Consider the following 20,186-nt stretch of genomic DNA (forward strand, 5'->3'; position numbering starts at 1 on the left):
TGGTGATGATCCGGGATGTAGTGGATGATCTTGATGTCTTTGAAGCCTGATGGAGCTCTGAGTGCTCCACAGTGCCTGCTTCAGCTGCCTCCATGGATGTTGAAACTCATTCACCCATTTGGATGGGAAAATCTTCACATGCTTGGGATGGATAGCCGCTTAACTTAATGAGAAGTTTGAAGTCTATGGATCACCCTCAACCTGGCTTAGCCCATCTCCCTATGTGTGTGGCCACTGCACATGCTATAGCTTCTTGGAACCACAGGTGAGACTTGGGTGGAGGTGGACACAAAAGGTGAATAATGCAAATGGCTCTGCAAACCCTCACACCATAGATGTTAAGTCCTCCCTGAGCACCCCATAGCCTGACCTTTGTTTTCAGCTGTATCATCATTCTTGTACTAGTCTAGATTCATGTTCCCCTTTCATGTTCCATACTTAGCCTGCTTTTAGCCTCACTTTCCTCATTCTCTCAGGATTGTTGTGAGGATCAAGGTAACACAAGTAAAGTGCTTTCTAAAACTGAAAATACTGTATAGAAGCTTATAACTGTACAGTGATAGTTGTAATACATTTTACTAATCCTTCAACCTGGATTCCTTAAAGATGTGATCCCACTCCTCTTTCCGAAAAGAACTGTCATCCAACCATCAATTCCCCTCAAGTTTCATTTATAAAGGAGGTTCTAAGGAACTTTTTATATTATTGTCTTGTATGTTAGAAGTATAATCATTATATATTACATTACATTATTATTTATATTATAAAATGAATCTTCTCTAAATGATTACCTGGTTGTGTTGGAACTACCACAGAAGTAGGAGTTTTAACTCCATGGGCATGTATTGAGTAAGCTCTCGATGCCATATTTTTAAAGACAATCTTAATTCTGCCACCAACATATCCAAAAAGTTGTGGACCTAGTGGGAGGAAAAAGAAAGAAAAATTATTGAGGAAATTAAAAGGCACAGAATATATTGAAATCATCATAGGGGCAAAATACCATACACCTTCCTTATTATGTAGAGTATGAATTCTTCCTACTTGAGACCAGAGAATTTAGAATTCCAACAGATTTAGCCCTTGCTAGAAAATGACTTTCTCTGAAGATGGAGATTTGAATTGACTTCTTATGATCCAGAGTTCTGGAAGACCTTCCCAAGACCTCATGGACCTCTTTCAGGTTCATAATCTGATTGTGGATCATTTTCTCATTGACTCATATCAGGACTCCCAAGCTTAGAGTAGGAGCTTCCCAAGAGTCACTCTTCAGTTCCCTGTCTTCTCTTTGCTCAGGGCTTACTTTCCTAGAACTTAAGTGAAATGTAGGGGTCACTAGAAATCTTGGTCCCTCTTCTCTCCTGGGAGAAATCTATGTGATACCTTTACTCTTTTTTTGCTTGAAGCTTTAGTTTATTAAAATAAAAGTGTCAAGAATAGTTGAGTCCGCAGGAAACCCAAGAAGCAGGAAATAGGTAATAGATATTATGATCTTTTATGGTCAACCTCTCTTCTCCAATGACTAGTTTTCAAGAGATCCCCAAAGAATTGAATTTTCCCTGCGTTTTCAGAGTCCCTTCAACAATCACCAAAAATCCAAAGGCGGCTTCTCACTGCCTACCATAGTGATATACCTTTTGTCTCATCTTTCTATTTTGAACTGATGTCCCAGTTATCCATATATACATTTCTTATGGAACATCTGTATATTTCTTCTGAGAGGCAGCTTTGGGTCTTTGAAAAAATAGTTGATAAATTGCTATGTCCTTCTAGTGTTTCACGCGATGGAGTGTTTTGGTGGGGGGAGGGCTGGAGGCTGAAGAATTTGGGCAGCACTGTAAGGTTTGAAAAATACTTTATATTTATTATCTCATTTGATTCTCACAACACTGTAAGGTAGAGGCTCTATTATTATTCCTATTTTACAGATGAGGAAACTGAAGTTAAGTTCTTGGTCCAGGGTCACAAAGCTAGTAAGTGGTAGAGGTGTGATATGAGCCAAAGTCTTCCTGACTCAGGTCTAGTACTCCATGTTTTGTTCTACTGAGATCCCTAAGAAGCAAACCTAACTTAGCTGTTAAGAATCAAATTGGATTAGTGATGCTAGAAACCATGCCAACAGCCTCAGTGCTATCAGTCTGGAGGGAGAGAATTGTAATAGTGTAATGATAAATGGCAGTCAGCTAGATGGCTCAGTGCATAGAGTTCTGGGTCTGGAATCAGAAAGACCTGAGTTCAAATCTGGCCTCAGAAACTTACTGGTTGTGTGACCATAGGCAAGTCACTTAACCCCATTTGTCTTAATCTACGAGAGAAGGAAATGGTAAGCAACTTCAGTGTCTTTGACAAGAAAACCCTATGGACAATATGGGTGCATTATGGTCCAGTGGATCACAAAAGATAGATCTAAACGACCAAGCCAATGATAAATTCAGTATTTCTGAGTGACATAGAAAACAGCATTTTATTTCACTTAAGGACCTTTTTTTTTTTTTTTTTTTACTGGTTTGGGATTACTTTATGTTTTTTTTTACACAAAGTACATGAACTCAATTATAGACTTTTTTTAACTTTTAATGAATAATTTCTCATATGTGGGGCCAGAAATAACTAGAAATAACTAGTCAAATATCTTGACTATTCCTATGAGTCAATAAAAAATGAGGAACATTTTATTTCTTAGAATTGCTTACAAGCCCATTTTTTAAAAAAAAAATTAAAACTCGTGATTTAGACTTTCAGGTTTAGTACCATTCTAGTACCTAGAATTCCCAAATGTTCCTCCTCTTCTTTTCTCTGTGTTGGAGTACTGAATGTACTATCAGTGTATTGACGGTACACAGCTTTCTTGTACTTTGAGCCTATGAAGAGATCTCCTTTATCTAAAAATGCATTGGAAACACTTAAAGAAAAAAGAAAGAAAAATTTAAGATTAGATACCACAATAATTTTTTTCAAAGAAGAAAAAATTTAAATTGTACAAGGCTGGGTAATGAATATAGGAATCGTGTCTTAACTAAATTTTATATCTTCTCCAATGCCATAGGTACTTGATAAATGTTTATCAACCAAGTACTAATTTTCAGCATAATTTTATCCTAGAGAGACAAGAATAACACCTTCAAAAGTAATATGGTAGCTGAGAGGTTGGCTTAACCAATCATCAAGATATTTCACATATGAGAGAATCTGCAACTGTTTTTACATTTATTTCTGCACGTAGCTCCAATAATACTACTCAACTGTCTTCTAAACATATCCTTTGATTTTCAAAAGTCTTCAACAACTCCGAGTCTCCTTCCCAATGAAAGATTTTTGCCTTAGCCTTTTCTATTATTTGACTCATGTTTTCAAGTATTCATTCATTTGCTCATTCATTTTTTTAAAGATGATAAATAATACAGGATTTCCATCATCAAGGAACTTAGGATCAAGGAGAATGAAACATGTATGCAGATAAATAGAATATGAAGTAGAATTTGGTAAGCAAATAAGGAGAGTATAAATAAGACTGTGCGAGGGAGAAATTCCTTCCATTGGAGAAGGATGCTTGCATGTGCTGTTTTTGTTGCCTAAAATATCTTTTATGCTCATTCTATTACATTATAAGTTTTGAGGATCAAATGATATAATTTTTGGGAATGTGCTTTATAGAATGTATTGGTGTCATTGATCAACAGATTACACAAAAGATGACCAACCAATATTAGAATACAACATTTCACAATCTATGAAAGTTTTGCTGACTACTGTACCCTTTAAGTATTTATTAGCATTTGTTTCATTTATATAAAATTGTTTGTCTATGGTTATATGGCTGCTTCTGTTAAATTGGAATTTTCTAAAGTTGTCTTGTCTTTAGTGTTCTTGAATACCTCCCTATAACCTATACAAGGAGAGATGGTTAAGATACTATAATGATCAGGTGTGTCAATGGCTGCAAAAATTTTTGACACTTAAGACTTAAAAATACTTAGTTATTTTTTACTTCATACTTTGTGACTTTTTCTATGTCTTTGTGACGAATATTCCTTAGCATTCTAAAGACTTTTCGAATAATGAATGAAATAAAACCTGTGATTCTGCCTATAAGGATGGGAGGGGTCAAATGAGGCAAAAGCGTAATTAACATATTATATGACAAACTCAAGATCCAAAAAGGACCTTGACAGGCTAGAGCCCAAGGCTGAATCTAATAAGATGAAATCAAATAGGTGTAATTGTAAAGTCTTATAAGTAGATACAAAAAAATATTAAATCTGTAAGTGCAAGATGAGGGCAAAGTGTCATGGTTAGATGGGAGTTTGTCTGAAAAAGACCTTCAGGTTTTAATGGACCCAGAATTCAATGTGAATCAGGTTGGTGATGTAACCAAATAACGTCAACAACTGATGTGATCTTGGACTGTATTCTACTTTAAGATTCTTAAGATAGACAGAGATGTATTAATATATTTCAGGAATTAGGAAGTGATAGTCTGACCAAAACAAATGGGAACCAAGTGAGATACAAGATTTCAGAGTAGATAAAATGGAAATCTGCCTGATAGAAAGTGGGAAAAGACATAGACCTAAAGTATAAGAGTAAGTAAGTTTGTGGAAATTTAAACCAATTAGAAAAACTGGTGTGCTTCCTTAAAATATTCTCTCCCGACCAGCTGAAAGAAAAATAATTCTACTCCATGAGAGATCAAACGAGTTTGGAGCTGCCAAATTACTTGTGTTGTTCCTGTAAATGATACAGTCCTTCTTCCCAGTCCCTCGTTGGGGAGTAATCCCACTCCACCTCCTGAGCAGCGATGTAGTAGACTTTCTCATGTAGATAGAGTGTGTTTTCAGCTGTCGACGTCTCACATTGTCTCACTTGATATTTCTGTTTCATGCCTCCTGTGTAGTGGTCTGTTGTTAGGCACTCAACATCAAAAAGTCCTGAGGAGGCCAATCATGACAACAGCAATAATTTCACATGGTGAAACCCACACTTGTGGCAAGTAGCATACAATAAGAAATGTATGGATTGGAATCATAACTAATCCTTAGGTCATGCTTTTAATTTGTAAATTCTCTTTTATCTATTTTTTTGGTTTTTTTTTGGGGGGGGGGTGTTCCCTTTGAGGGGAAGGTATAAGACACTGGATGGGATAGGAAAGGCTGGAGTTAAGATCCAGTCTCATTTCTTTCAGGTCCCAGGTTTGTGATTCTATTACAATGTGAACGGCTATTTCTAGGATGAGAAAATTATCTGATAGACATTAGGATGGTAGAACAATGATCTCAACACTTGATAAGCATAGAGTGAGTGCTCTAGATGTAAGGGGTACCCTGTATTTTGGAAAATTGTGACTTTGGAGTTCTAACGGGAGTCTTAATCAATCAATTAATAGACAAATATTTATGAAACAAATACCTATTATGTGTCAGAATTTGTCCTAAGCTCTAGGCATACAAAGCCAGAAGTGAACCCTCAAGGAGCTTATATTTTAACATATAGAAGAATATTTAGAATTTATACAAAATGAATACAAGATAATTGAAGAGAGAGGGCATACCTAGCTAGGGAGAAGCAGGAAAGATTTTATATAGAGGTGCTGATTGAATCTAAAGGAAGCCAGAGATTCCAAGAAGTGGAGGTAAGAAAGAAAAACTTTCCAGGGATATGAACCAGTGATGCAAAGACAAGGATGTGGGAAACAGAGTGCTGTGCATAGGAACACGAGGGAGGTCAGTGTGTCTGGACCATAGAGTGAGTGGAGGGGAATAATAAGTAAGAAGCTGCGAAAAGTAGGAAGGGGGTAAATTGTGCAAAGATTTAAATGTCAGGAAATCTATACTTGATCCTAGAGGTAATAGTTATCTTGCAGTCATCCCCTAATAACATGGAAGAGTCTGAAAGGCACACCAAAAGGAAATAAGGGGACCCCCTTTGCAGTGGGTACCCCACATAGTCATTACTGATCCATCTACCAGATGCACTCACTTTCAGTGTTTAGAGACTGGTTAGAGTATAGGGTAGAATGAAACATGGGAGACCCAAAGCAAAAGAAGTTATACTGAGATATTTTCACATTCTCTAGAATCTTCTGGGGAAGGTGCTCACCACTCAAGGGTTCTGGGCACAGCTTGACCAATGAAACTTAAGGGAGTTCATTAGAATAAAAATTACAAAGAAGGGAAATAATCGTAGCTCAGACTACTCACCTGCAGAATCGGGTGTCATAAGGAGTGTAACAGATGTCTGAGGGAAAAGGTTTGCTGTGTCCCTCCGTTCCTCTTTAGAGAGGAATGTGTTTCCTGTAAAGTATATCCCATGTATATCAGCTTCATTTCCAGCACTGAATAAATGCCATGAAACAGTATCTCCTAGGCACATTTCAAGTCCAGGCTGAGTCCAATACATGAATCCATTAATAGCTGCAAAAAAAATTGTGATGATGAAAAATCTTCCCCAAACTGCTCACTAGAGTGTCCGAAGTATGTCCCTTCAATATCCCAGAATCAGCTCATATTTATGCTAATTAAAGAGGACCCCTTCTTCCTTATTTCTACAATGGGAGGAATGTGTCTGGAGCAAGGATCACAGATGGGGGACCCATCTGTGTATTTCTCTGGCAGCCCTAGGAGCGAGATGTAGGTGCAGAGCAGCCTGAGGTGTATGTGTTTGCAATAGAGCTGCCATTGTGTTCTCTGGCTACCCCACCCCTCACTTCTTCCTATATCTCCAAATGGCCATCTCTTCTGGATATGGGGGATCCATGCTTTCAAGTCGCTCTTCTGAGGCATCATTACTTCATGAAATTCATTACTTGCTCAGACTACCCAGGAGAAATGCTTTCTTACATCTCCATAGGATTTAGAGCTGAGAATGAGTTTACAGAAACTCTAGTCTACCCATTTCAATTGAGATATGAAGAAACTGAGGCCCAGAAAAGTATGTTCCTTTTTTTGAGCCAGTTGAGATTAAGTGACTTACCCAGGGCCACATAGCTAGTAAGTATCTGACATCAGATTTAAACTCAGGTCTTCCTGACTTCAGGGCCAGTGCTCTATGCACTGTGCCACCTAGCTACCCCCATAAGTCTTAAAGGTAGCTACTAGCAGAGTTAGGATTTGAATCCAGATCCTTCAATACCAAATTGAGCATTCTAGTAAATGATCATACCCTGCACAGCCCGCCCTCATTCAAAACAAAGTCAAGTACAAGTCATGTCATCATTTCTCTGATGGCATGGTCTTCTTCAGCAACAAAGGACTAATACACATACCCTTCCAACTGTAATATCAAAATGAATATCTTGGAGATAGTGTATATAATAATTCATAACACTCAAGCTATATAGATCCAATACTGGAACATAACTCTTTAAATCTACCATTTAAGAGCATTATTAAAATATATCCACTTCTTGCCCCTCCTCCTATATGGTGTACTGATTTTCCCATAATGCCCATCAAGAGGCAGTCCTTACTGAGCTATAATCTACTTGAGAATGTGGTCTGTACCTTTCTACATGCTGCAACATTTAGTTAGTGTGAGTATTTCACATTTCTGTTACTTATCATGGACAATCAATAGCATTTTTAAATGGTCCATTTTCTGTGTAGATTGAAAGGATTAGAAAACAAAATGACTGGCATCTCAGGCAGAGAAATAGCATAGCATGGTGACTATTGTGCCTGATTTGGAGTCAGGAAGACCTAGGATTAAGTCCCACCTCTGAAATTTACTAGTTATGTGACTATAGGTAAATCACTTCACTCTGAATTTCAATTTTCTCATCTATACTACTGGAAAAAATGATAACTCTTATACTTACCTCATATGCATGTTGTGCAGATCAAATGAAAAACACATACAGTACTTCACAGATTTAAATACTATTATTAAATACTAAATTGAATAGCAAAGAGTGTTACACCTCAGGCCATTATTTTAAATCAATACAATTTTGTTTCAAATTAAACTAATGGGTAAAGTTGTGGATAATCTTGTCCAATAAAAAATATGTATTCTGTGTTGGTATTCAATGGACCACCGCTTAATTTGGAACTCACAGTGCATCTTATTGGATTCTTGAAAATCAGCATCTTCTTTATCCACCTGGTCAGGTTCTTTTGCAAACATTTTGATATTTTCATCCAGGTACAGGCTTTCATTCTCATCGAATACTACGGGGAACAAATAGAACTCCTTGTCTATTCCTATCTGTGAAACAAAAGATCAAGAGGAAATATCAAATGAAGCCTGAGCAGATGTCCTCAAATAATTACATTTGTGTTGAAGCAAGTGCAAGCTGAGTGTGTACTTTTTCAGGGTGTCCCAGAGGTTCTTGTAAACTGAAGCTTGAGAGTGAACGATAGCCACTAAAGCAGGAGTTCTTAACCTGGGATCCATAGATCCCCAAGGGGCCCATGGCTAGATTTTGGGGATCCATGAACCTGAATGATAAAAAAAATTACATCTTTAATTTCACTAAACTTTAACTTAAATTTGTATTTCCTTTGCTTATGAATGTAGGCAACAAACAATATTTTGAGATAGGCTTTATCAGTTTGTCAAAGGTGTCAATGAACCCCCAAAAGATTAAAAACTCCTGCGCTAGAATTTCTCGCTTAGAGTGAACTTAAGGGCTGGAGATCCAGAATTAGGTCTCCCTGTTGGTCTAAGCTGTCTCCCTCCTTGAATTTCTCGTAATGCTTTTGTAGTTGTTTCTAATTTGCATTATATTTGTTTGAATCAATGCATTTCCTCTTCTAACTCTTTTGTAAACTTTGAGTGGGATTGGAACTAGGAGACTGGAAAGAGTATTGACTACGGTCAAAAGACTTGCCTTCAGATTTCTCTTGTGAGATCATTGTTCATGGTAGCAGAGACATTGTGTAATGATTCACCAGGATGGACTTAGCTCTTCTCAGCATTACAATGATCCAAGACAATTTCCAAAGTGCTCATGATGGAAAATGTTATCCACATCCAGAGAAAGAATTGATGGACTCTGAATGCAGATTGAAGCATACTATTTTCACTTTTTTAGGTAGTTTTTTCCCTTTTGCAAATTGTAATTTTTTCCAAACTATTTCTTCTTTCACAAAATGACAATATGGAAATAGGTTGTATAAGATTGCATGTATATACCAGATGTCAAATTGCTTACCATCTTAGGGAATGGGAAGGAAAGGGAAAGAGGGAGAAAATTTGGAACTCAAAATTTCATTAAAAAGAGTGTTAAAAATCATCTTTACATGTAATTGGAAGAAATGAAATACTATTGAAAGTACCCAAATTCCTGCTTTGTTACTTACTACCTAGGTGACTCTGGGCAAGTCACTTAATCTCTCCGTGCCCCAGTCTCCTCATCTACAATTTTAGGACTTTGGAGAAATCCCTTATTCTTTCTAGATCTCAGTTTCACAGCCGGTCAAAATGAGAGGTTTGGACTTAATGACCTCCGAGATCTTCTAGCTCTAAATGAGGATCTAGCTCCAGGGCCCTATGACTCCTGGAGGGAAACAACAGCAGACATTTCTTAGACCCTTGACATGCAAAATCATAAGATCCCTGATCTAAATGAGAAGAAGCCTTAGAAGTCATCTGGTCCAACCCCATCATTTTACAGACAAGCAAAATAAGGGGAAAAGAGGTATATGACTTGCTCCAAGTCACAGAGGGAGGGAATAAGTCTTTGACTCCAGGTCCTCTGACCCATTTCACCATACACTTGTCAAAATGGCTTTGTAGAACCTTAAAGTGCTATGCAGATGAGAGTGATTTTAGAATAATTTTTTTCCAACTGAATTGAGGTCATCCTATTTACTGAATAAAATTTGACATGTTAACAAGACTGTCTCTCAGTGAAAGGAAACTGAGATGAATGTGCTGATATGAATTAATCTATCAATCAATAAGCATTCAGTAAGTGACTATTATTGATCCAGTACTGTTGAAGATTTCATGAAAACAAGGATTTTCCCTGCCCTCAAGAAGTTTATATTCTCACAAAGAAGAACTGCATTGGCAACTGCCAATGCAACTATTTAGAACTGTAACATAAATCAAAAGCAGATGCAAGTTAATATTGAGAGGATGGGATGTTCAGGCACTGTGATAATAGGCATGGAGCATGAAAAGAGACTATGATAAATGCACAATAAAAGATGATAGTAGAAAAGGGAAATACAGTCCTTGCAATTATATTATATATTCCTCAAATTAAGAGACAAAAATAATGGAGTCAGGATTCAAAGGAATCATAGCTTTAGGGCCCATTGTTTTCCCTTGCTTTAAAAGACTATTTTCTAACACTGGTTCTTTTTTGCACTTTTTTTCTATCCAAGTTTCTAGCTCCTCATTGGTGGGTGCTTTGTTTTTCTCCTTCCTGCTAGCAAAATGCGCCTATTTGGCCACCAATGAGGAAGAGAAAGTTAAGCAACATTTCCATGGTTAATTTTTCTAAATGGAATGAAATTATTTGAAAACGAAGTGAGCAATTCCACAAACTTAGTTGGTCAAGCCCAAAATGAATGTTATTTTCATATTTGGATAATGTTTATTTCTGTGATATAAGAGGTGATATGACATTAAATCATAACCTAATCTAATTTAATTTAATCTAATTGTATGGCATAATTCAGATTTCATGGAAGACTTTATTGTCAACTTATCTTGGAATGAGCATATTCTTTTTTAATTAATTAATTTATTTGTTTTTAGTTTTCTACAGTCACTTCCATATATCTTAGATTTCCCCCCCTCCCCCCTCTCTCCCCGAGATGGCATGCAATCTTATATAGGTTCTACGCGTGTATACATCTTATTAACTACATTTTCACCTTAGTCATGTTTCATAGAAGAATTAAAATGAATGGGAGAAACCATCAAAACAAAACAAAACATAACACAAGAGAAAATGGTCTGCTTCATTCTGCGATCTGATTCCATAGTTCTTTCTCTGGATATGGAAGGCATTTTGCCTTAAGAGTCCACTGGGAATTTTTTAGGTTCTTGTATTTCTGTGAAGGGCTAAGTCTACCAGAAAAATGGAATATGCATATTCAAATGAAGAGGATTATAGAATCAAAGGTCTAGAAAGGGATCTCAAAAATCATTCAGTCTAGCTCCCTTTGTTTTACAGAAGAGGAAACTGAGGGCCAGAGAGATAAGGTGAAAAGAGCTGAAGAGTCCTTCAAAACTCCAAAGATCTATGATTTCTCTGTTGGCATACATTTCCCATCAGTATAGATGACAACTATTCCACCTCTTGATACACAGTCTTTGTAGGTTTCTATAATTCAAAAATTATCACCTGTAATCAGTCTGGTGATGAACTTCCTTATACATAGTTAGGTTGATTCTTGGATGATAAATACATAGTCTGTTGCCAAGATCCTACTTGAAACTTTTCCAAGTTGTTATAACTTACCAAAGTTTGTACCTTGCCAGAATAGCCTTCAAGAACTCACAATGATACAGAGCAGTAGAATTTTAGAGGAGCTACATAATACTTAAGTCAATAGCTGCGCAACAAACTTTTTATTGGTTTATTTTGGAAGGAAGACCTAAAAATCTAGAATTCTCTCTTTTGGATGATGAAGACTCTAACAGATGGTTTGATGATAACAGAAACAATCCCAAAGAAATCAAGGAAAAGATCTATATATTAAAAAATATTTATAGCAGCTTTTTCCATAGTAGCTAAAAATTGGAAATTAAGTGGTAGTTCGTTTATTGTGGAAGGGCTAAGCAAATTGTAGTATGTTAATGTAATGGAAAATTATGATGACACAAGAAATGACAAAATGGACAATTTCAGAAGAAACTAGGAAAACCTTCATCAACTGATGGAGAAGAAAATGAACATAGAGAAATTTATACCATAATTTATATAATGTTGCTTATCCAACAGCATTATAGAGAAAAATGATTTTGAAAGAATTTTTGTGAAAAGTTGCTTCTCAATTAATTCTTCTAAACATGAAGGGAGCTAGCAAAAATAATTTACTTGGAAGATTGGTGGAAACCATTCTTAACCATAGAAAGTCATAAGAGCAAATTCTGTTTTTAGTCAATTTTCTTATAAGCACTCTTATCAGTGCAATAATAAAATATCACTCCAAAAGATGAAGAACAGATACACTGCTTACCAACAGATGTGATGATCTTAAAATACAGAAAGAAATAGACATTTTTTTTGAACATGGCTAATGTAGGACTATATAAATATTCATTGATTGATTTTTTTAGATGCTAAAAGGGTAAGAGGAAGATTAATAAAAAAATACTCGTTACTTGAAAGATAAAAATAATCTGAAAAAATGAGACATTAATAAGCTCCTAAAAACATTAGCATAATGTTGGAAGAAACCTTTGTAAACAGATAGTCCAAGTACCTCATTTTATAGATGACAAAACCGAGGTCCATAGAGGTTAAATGACTTGCACAGAATCACAAAGGAGGTACATAATAATACAGCCCAGATTTGAACCCCAGTCTCTGACTCCAAGTGGAGCATTCTTTCCATCATACCCCATTACTACCTTATAACTTACCTGTCTGCCTTTAGAATTCAAACTTTCTTTCCTACATATGATGAGAGGGCCAACAAGCCCAGTAAACATGTCTTTAATGGGATTTACGCCAGAGTAGTACATCTTGGTTAAACAGTTGGGATCATTGTATGTGGGTCCCACTTCATCTGGGACAGTCCATTCATAGGTAAACTTTGTTTGGGGTGCCACGTGTGATGAAGAAGGAGCAGAAGCAATGCCTAAGACAAGATGAACATTAAGAGGGTTGAAATGTTACTCAGTACTCCAGGTGAAGTGTAGGCTATGTCCATACTACAGTAACTCACTTCTGAACTCAGTCTTTTGGATTAGAATGGACAAGAATCTTGGCGATCATCTGGGGATTGTATGTGGTTAAGGGATTTTTGTCATGTCTGAAACTATATGTCTCATTCTTAACCTTGAGTCCATGTGCCTTCTGTTAGGAGATCACTATCAAAAAGTGTTAAACCAGTATAGAATACTGGGGAAAGGGCTTTCTTCTCTTATGGTAATATTTTCTTAATAAAATTTGACTAAGCTAGGAAATTGGTTAAATCTAGTTCTTAACACACAGTGGACACTCCATAAATACTAAGGAGGATTAAACTCACCTCCATGGAGCGAATTGTAATGGGAGCCTTCATTACTCTTGTTGAATCTCACACCAGTTGGTTGAATGCTGAGGGGAAAGGGACTCTTATTAAAGAAAGTAACTTTGATGGTATCTCCAACTTCTGTCTTAATGACGGGACCTAGAGTTAAACAAAGAGTGATTTTTCTTCCTTACCATTGTAATGATATGAACGAGTTATGATCATTCCCCCCTCTCCCCATTCACCTGGTATTTATTTTGTGTTTGTGTATACATACATACATACATACATACATATATATATATCTTCTCTCTCTTAAGAGAATAAAACTTCCTGGAGGAAAGGAATGGATGCATTTTGTCTTTGTGACCTTACTATCTTGTACAGTGCCTAGCACAAAGTAAGTATAACTTTACAAGCTTATTAATAAGCATTAAGAAATGTTTGTTAATTATTTTTCTTAGTTTTTTTTTTGAGAGAAATATAACTGTATATGCTATAGGTAAGTACATTCATCTCACATGAGGGTGGCAGATGGTTTCGGAGGTTATTGACTTTGACCCAACCTTTATTTTGTTGCTATTAAAACAAAAGAATTTAATTCAATACCTGAATGGGTCAGCTAGTTTTCAAACATACAAACCCAGAAAATTCTTTCAAGAGTACAAACTGCTCTCATAACCCATGGCTACTCTGTTATAAATGCAACTCTCTGGTTACAAGAGAGAGGAGACCTCTAATCCTTCATTATCAAAGGCACGTGACCAAAAGTTTTGTCTATGTATGTGAAAGATAACACCTGGAGATGAGGGTAGAGGCAATACTCCTGTTTTGAATATCGTTAATTCAGTTTGACATCTTACCCAATAAATGTTGAATTAAATTGTTGAGTTAGACAAAAACTTTGTTGGGGGCAGGGTAGGTAGGAGGGATAGGGAATCACCAATACTTCAATATCTTTGTGATCTCATTGATGTGTATTACTCTGTCAATGAACATTTATTAAGCACCAACTATATGCCAAGCACTATGCCAAGTGCTGGGTATTACCTCTAATGATATAGGTAATAAGAGTTCATCCATGCAGCCATTTAGATGATCCTGTGACTCTGGTGTTGTTGTTGTATAGATATCATTCCTAAAGGTTCGTTGGTTGTATGTGCTATCCTTGATATGAGCTTTAACTTTTGTTGATTTGGAGTGCTTTCCTTCCCTTGCACCCAGGTGCCTTGCTAAGTATGGAACCAATAAATAATTTATGTCTAGGAGAAATGTTTTAATTTCTAGAATGCACACAGGAAGACACACTATTGAAAAGAGCAACAAAGGCTTGCTTCTGTAGCATGTATACTGAAATGAGACCCACACCCAGAAGACTGGCATGGTTCCTGGGCAAGAATGCCACTTTTATGAAACATTACATATTTTTCTTCTATTTGGTGATAGTGATTAAAAAGGAAAAAGAGGAAAAGAACATCAGTAAAACCTATAAAACATATACAAGAAAGTGGAAGGAAATTCAGAAGGGGACAGAGATAAGCAGGGTAGTTACTAAAGTGTTAAACTGAATATAAATTTTAGAAGAAAAAACTACCTAAATTCAGTTTCGTATCCATTCCTTTTTTTCTCTTCTGTCCTGCTTACTCTTCAGACTTTCCCTCCTCCTTCCCAGCAGCCTTCTCCACGCTGTAGCTCTCTCTTTTGATTGTTGAATTCTTGGCCCAAACCACCATTTCATGCAGGGCTGAGGCCATGTTCTCTTTGTTCCTAGCACCACTCCCTACTCTCTAGGCATTTCTACCTATTCCTCAGAAGTCTGTAGTAGACTGTCTTCTCTCATTGGAGTGTAATATTCTTGAGGGTCATGATCTGCATTTTTTGCTTGTGTATGTATTCCCAGTGCTTAGAACAGTGCCTGGTACATAATAAGTGCTTGACAAATACTCTCTTGATCACTCACTTTCTTTATCAACACATTCATATCTATGGCTACAAGTTGTTGTATTTGTCCTTCACTTTTGAAGATGACCATGACATCAGGGAAATGATGACATGATTTGCAGTTGACTTTGATTTGAGTAAGGGAGGACTGTGCAAGGTCACCAGCCTCACTTCTCCAGAGTCATCTGGGTCCAGTGACCAGATATTCATCAGGATGACTGGAGGTGGCCCAGGAGACAGTGGGAGACCCTGGCCCTTTTCAGCTAAGGCCTTTACAGTTTCTTACTTCGAGTGAGGTAAGGCCCAGTCAGTGAATAGGCTTCTTTAAGAAGTGAGTCAAGGGATGGACCCTCTAATTAGAAAAATTAAAAAAAAAAATAAGCTGGGAGGGGAAGACCCTCAGGGTTGCTGTTCCAAAGAGAGGCAGTTACCATTGACATTCACTCTAAGCCAGGAGTACCCAAATGGTAGCCATTAAGTGGAGCTTGGGCTGGTACCCATTATGGTCCAATCTATAAGCTTCACAGTGAAGCTTCACTGGGTTTAAGGTTTTATAAAAGCAGAAAGACAGGAAGGAAGGAAGGAAGGAAGGAAGGAAGGAAGGAAGGAAGGAAGGAAGGAAGGAAGGAAGGACGGAGGGAGGGAGGGAGGGAGGGAGGCAGGGAAGGAAGGAAGGAAGGAAGGAAAGAAGGAAGGAAGGAAAGAAGGAAAGAAGGAAAGAAGAAAAGAAGGAGAGAAGGAAAGAGGGAAGAAAGGAAAACTGGGTAGCTTCTGGCCATCAAAATTTACCTTCCTTTGGAGAGGAGAAGGAGAGGGAGAGGACGAACTGAGTTACCCAGCTAGCTGAGTCCCCATTCAAGCAGCTTGGTCTACTCACAGGCTGTTTGTCCTTCGCTTTTGAAGAGGACCATGACATTAGGAAAATGATCTACTCAAGTCTTCCTGACTCCAGGCCTCAGTGTTCTATCTACTATCACCTAATTGCCCCACCTGTATCTATACCTATACATATATCTATATGTACATTTATATCTATTCTTTGCAGATTGAAATATTTCTGTTTATTGTTTGTTAAGTTCATAATAAAAAATAAATTAGAAAAAATGACAGCAATCAGCAACTTAGGTTCATTGATAAAGAACTAGATGCCGCCTTAGAGATTAGATTACAGATGCCAGGGGTGTTAAACTCTTTCATGAATAATATCTTATTTTTTCACTAATTAGACATAAAAGCAATTTTTAACATTTAAAAAAATTTGAGTTCCAAATTCTCTCCTTCCCTCCCCTTCCTCCTCCCTGATATGGTAAACAATTTGATGTAGGTTATACATGTGGAATCATGCAAAGCGTATTTCCATATTAGTCATAATGTGAAAGAAAGTGCAGATCAAAGAAAAAAAAACAAAATCAAAACAAAATAAAACCAACCACCAGTGGTGTAAAACTCCAATAGGAACCGAGACTGCTAAAGTTTGCATAAGGATACCTGAAGGCTACATATTGATTTGGAAAACCACATATTAATATTATCTATATTCTATTCTATTTTCATTTATTTATTTTGTTAAATATTTTCCAGTTATATTTTATTCCAATTACATTTTCATCTGATTCAGAAAGCTCTTGGGAGTGTTGCAGCCTAGATGTGGCCTGTGGCCGCGTGACACTTCTGGTCCAATCTTTTCATTTTATAGATTAGAAAACTCATACCCAAAGACATTAACAGTGACTGGACCAAAGCCACACAGATAGTAAGTGGCCGAACTGGAATTTGAATCTCTCATTCCAAATCCAGTTCTCTTTTCACTGTTCTCCACCAGTCCTACCTAGGATGCCCAGATGTTCTTCTTCAGGAAGTCTGTCTTTGCGGTGGGTGAAGGTATCATCTCTGTACTCGCGGAAAACCAGCTTTTTATAAGTTCCTCCAATTCTATCAGGTCCTTGTTTGAAAAATACCTCTGAGGAGCTGTGCAAATACATCAACAATGAACAGTTGCTTAAACTTCAAAGTTGAGTATCAAGAAAAACCAAGAATTCAAATGGGAAAGATGACTGTTTTGGAGGTAAAGACTACCTTGATGGTCAATGATCATTTTAGTAAAATTTTAGTTGTTATTTCAAATACAAGTATATGGGTGCACATCAAAGAAATTTCTAACTGATGCTTACATAAAAAGAAGACTGACCCAGGGGCTGGATGCTGGACCTGGGTTCTTGACCTGCTTTTAAATTCCATGTATGACATTTCTGTGGCCATCTAATTTCTCTGAGTCTCGGACAACTCTCTGAGTTTTATCTATTAAGCTAGAACAATCTACCTCATTGGTAGAGGGCGTTCATATACTGGTAAAAAGATATAATTAGTATCTATAATTTATGTCAACACCAAATAAGAGGAAAGAACCAAGCATTCAAATATAATAATAGTAATAAATTACTAGCATTTGTATAGAAACTATGTACCAGGCACTGTGCTTCATAAACAGAATCCCACCTGGTCCTCACAAAAACCTTGTGAGGTACTTTGACCCTGCAATACCACTTCTAGGGCTGTATCCCAAAAAGATCATAAAAATGGGAAAAGGACCCACATGTACAAAAATATTTATTGTAGCTCTTTTTGTGGTGGCTAAGAACTGAAAATCGAAGGGATATCCATCAATTGGGGAATGGCTGAACAAGTTGTGGTATACGAATGTAACGGAATATCATCGCGCTATAAGAAATGATGAACAGGAGGACTTCAGAGAGGCCTGGAAGGACTTATGTGAGCTGATGCTGAGTGACGTGAGCAGAGCCAGTCAAATACTGTACACAGTAACAGCCACAATGTGCGAGGATTATTTTTGATAGACTTAACTCTTCACAGCAATGCGAAATATTTCCAAATATTTCCAAAGGACCCATGATGCAAAATGCCATCCACATCCAGAGAAAGAACTATGCAGTCAGAATGCAAAATGGAGCAGAATATTTTCTCCTTTGTTATTTTTTTTTTCTCCTGGTTTCTTTCATTAGTCTTAATTCTTCTATGCAACATGACTAATGTGAAAATGTATTTAATAGAAATGCATGTGCAGAACTCATATAAGATTGCATGCTGTCTTAGGGAGAGAAGGGGAGAAAATTTGGTGAAGTGGGAGGAGTGGGAAAATTGGATGGCTTTGTTTGACCTGGTCCTGGCTTGCCTAAGAAACCAGACCTGTTTCTTAGAGACCAGATATCTCAGCACCTAGATTATGCTGACCAGAAATCCAGTCAGATATGAAGATGAACGCATGAAATGTAAAGATTTTCCTCCCATTATACATCTCAACCATACCACATGTCTTAATCTGGAAACTTGTCTCCATGATGGTCAATCACCTGTTGTTTCCTTGTTCCTTCCTTTGAATCCCATATAATATGTAATTTATAAACATTGAAGGGAATAAGTTATCCCTTTTTCAGTTGTTTCTTCTGCTGGAAGATTTAATAAACTTCCTCCTAAATTATTTTAGTTTAGAAATATTTTGTTCTCAGCTAACAGAGTATAGGCACAAAAAAAGGCTGAGAATGAAAAAGTCTTCAGGGAATGATAAACTGGGATCATAGATTTTTTTCAGTCATGTCTGACTCTTTGTGACACCTTTTGGGGTTTTCTAGGCAAGGGTAGTGGAGTAGCTTTCCATTTCCTTCTCCAGCCCATTTTACAGATGAGGAAGCCAGGGTAGCACAGCTAGTGTCCGAAGTCAGATTTAAACTTCTGAAGATGAGTCTTCCTCATTCTAAGCTCTATACACCATGGTGCAATCTACTGCCCTAGGAGCATAGTGTTAGAGGCTAACTAATACAGCTCCCTTATTTTAGAGACGAGGAACTGAGCCCAGAGAAGTTAGATAATTTGTCTAATGTCACATAGCTACTAAGTGGGTGAGATGGGATTTGAACTCAGGTCTTCAGGACTCCAGGTTAGTATTCTAGCCACTATTCTAAGCTGACCAGTTTGGCAAGAACATCGAATTTAGGAAGGGGCAAAACAGGAGTTAAAATTAAATGCTAAATAAATATTTGTTTACTGAATGAACAAATATAAAATTTCAGTAAAAATTGTTACAAGATTATTAGGCATGGGAAATTCATTGTCATTATAGTTTTTCTCAGAAAAATGAATTATTTGATTTAATTGTTACTTTGTCACATTATTTGCTTACTGGCTATTTTTAGAACTTCTCAACATATATCAAGTTCTTATGCAATTTCCTAAACTTCAAAATTCCAATAGACCCATGATGTTGTTAACATGGATGTGTCCTTCAGTGATGCAGATCACAACCCATCTATAACTTCTTGACTAGTAAGACTCCTACTCAGTAGTGTGCTAGAGCCAGCTCAAGCCAGCTCAAATCAGCTCATGAGAGCCAATTTAAATTTTCAGTGTGAGCACTTATACTTCAGAAATTAGCAAAACGACACATCAAGGCTAGATTTATTGTTTGTTGATGATTTTAACTAAAGAAAGTGATGAAAGATGTTAATAATGAAGATTAAACTGAAAAGTGTGTCGTGGTATATTTTGGGGAGAGAGTTTTGGGGAGAAGGTTGTTAAATATTTATCAGCCTACCTTTGTCCCTGTTCATATTTTCTCATAAAGTTTACCTCAAGAGTTCCACCCACAGGAAAACAGAAGGCGCTCTCTCTATTTCTCTTGAAACTCTTATTTTGAAAAATGAATTAGGTTTAAGTAAAAGTAATTTCCACAATAAAAAAAGGTAATTTTAACAGTAACTTACTCCATTCTAAACTCATTCTTTAAATTTTTGATCACAGTTAATTAAAAACGTATTAATGGTACACTTATGCTGAATGATATTAACATTGGGGAAGAGGTGGGATAAATTACATGATATTCAGTGTTTATTCTGAATTACCTTCCAGGTGTGTCTAAGTCTTTACCAGAAGGGGCATAATTCCAGATGATTTCTTCAGCTGAAATGTAGTAATGCTTAATATTTTTCCCACTAACATTATCAAATGAAGGTTTTTTGCAATCCTGCACCTGGAAAAAGGCCTTCAAACCAGCTGAAATCAAGAAAAGAAGAACGCCAATTAGAAGACAAAAGAGTG

General features: G+C 36.8%; 1 protein-coding gene and 1 pseudogene across 3 annotated transcripts in view; one reads left to right on the forward strand and one right to left on the reverse strand.

The window, feature by feature from the left end:
- CP (ceruloplasmin) overlaps window positions 1-20,186 on the reverse strand; it is a 70,079-nt gene that overhangs the window by 30,446 nt on the left and 19,447 nt on the right. For all 3 annotated transcript variants that reach the window (XM_072618258.1, XM_072618260.1, XM_072618259.1), the window contains exons 6-14: window positions 19,991-20,141; window positions 16,906-17,045; window positions 13,155-13,295; window positions 12,544-12,761; window positions 8,052-8,202; window positions 6,198-6,410; window positions 4,718-4,928; window positions 2,763-2,902; window positions 792-920 (exon numbers count right to left, since the gene is read on the reverse strand). In XM_072618258.1, the coding sequence (XP_072474359.1) occupies window positions 792-920; window positions 2,763-2,902; window positions 4,718-4,928; window positions 6,198-6,410; window positions 8,052-8,202; window positions 12,544-12,761; window positions 13,155-13,295; window positions 16,906-17,045; window positions 19,991-20,141 (1,494 nt within the window). The remainder of the gene's footprint in view (window positions 1-791; window positions 921-2,762; window positions 2,903-4,717; window positions 4,929-6,197; window positions 6,411-8,051; window positions 8,203-12,543; window positions 12,762-13,154; window positions 13,296-16,905; window positions 17,046-19,990; window positions 20,142-20,186) is intronic.
- LOC140512925 (U6 spliceosomal RNA) lies at window positions 14,467-14,565 on the forward strand (annotated as a pseudogene).

The sequence above is a fragment of the Notamacropus eugenii genome, chromosome 6, assembly GCF_028372415.1.
Source record: "Notamacropus eugenii isolate mMacEug1 chromosome 6, mMacEug1.pri_v2, whole genome shotgun sequence".
Classification (NCBI taxonomy): Eukaryota; Metazoa; Chordata; class Mammalia; order Diprotodontia; family Macropodidae; genus Notamacropus; species Notamacropus eugenii.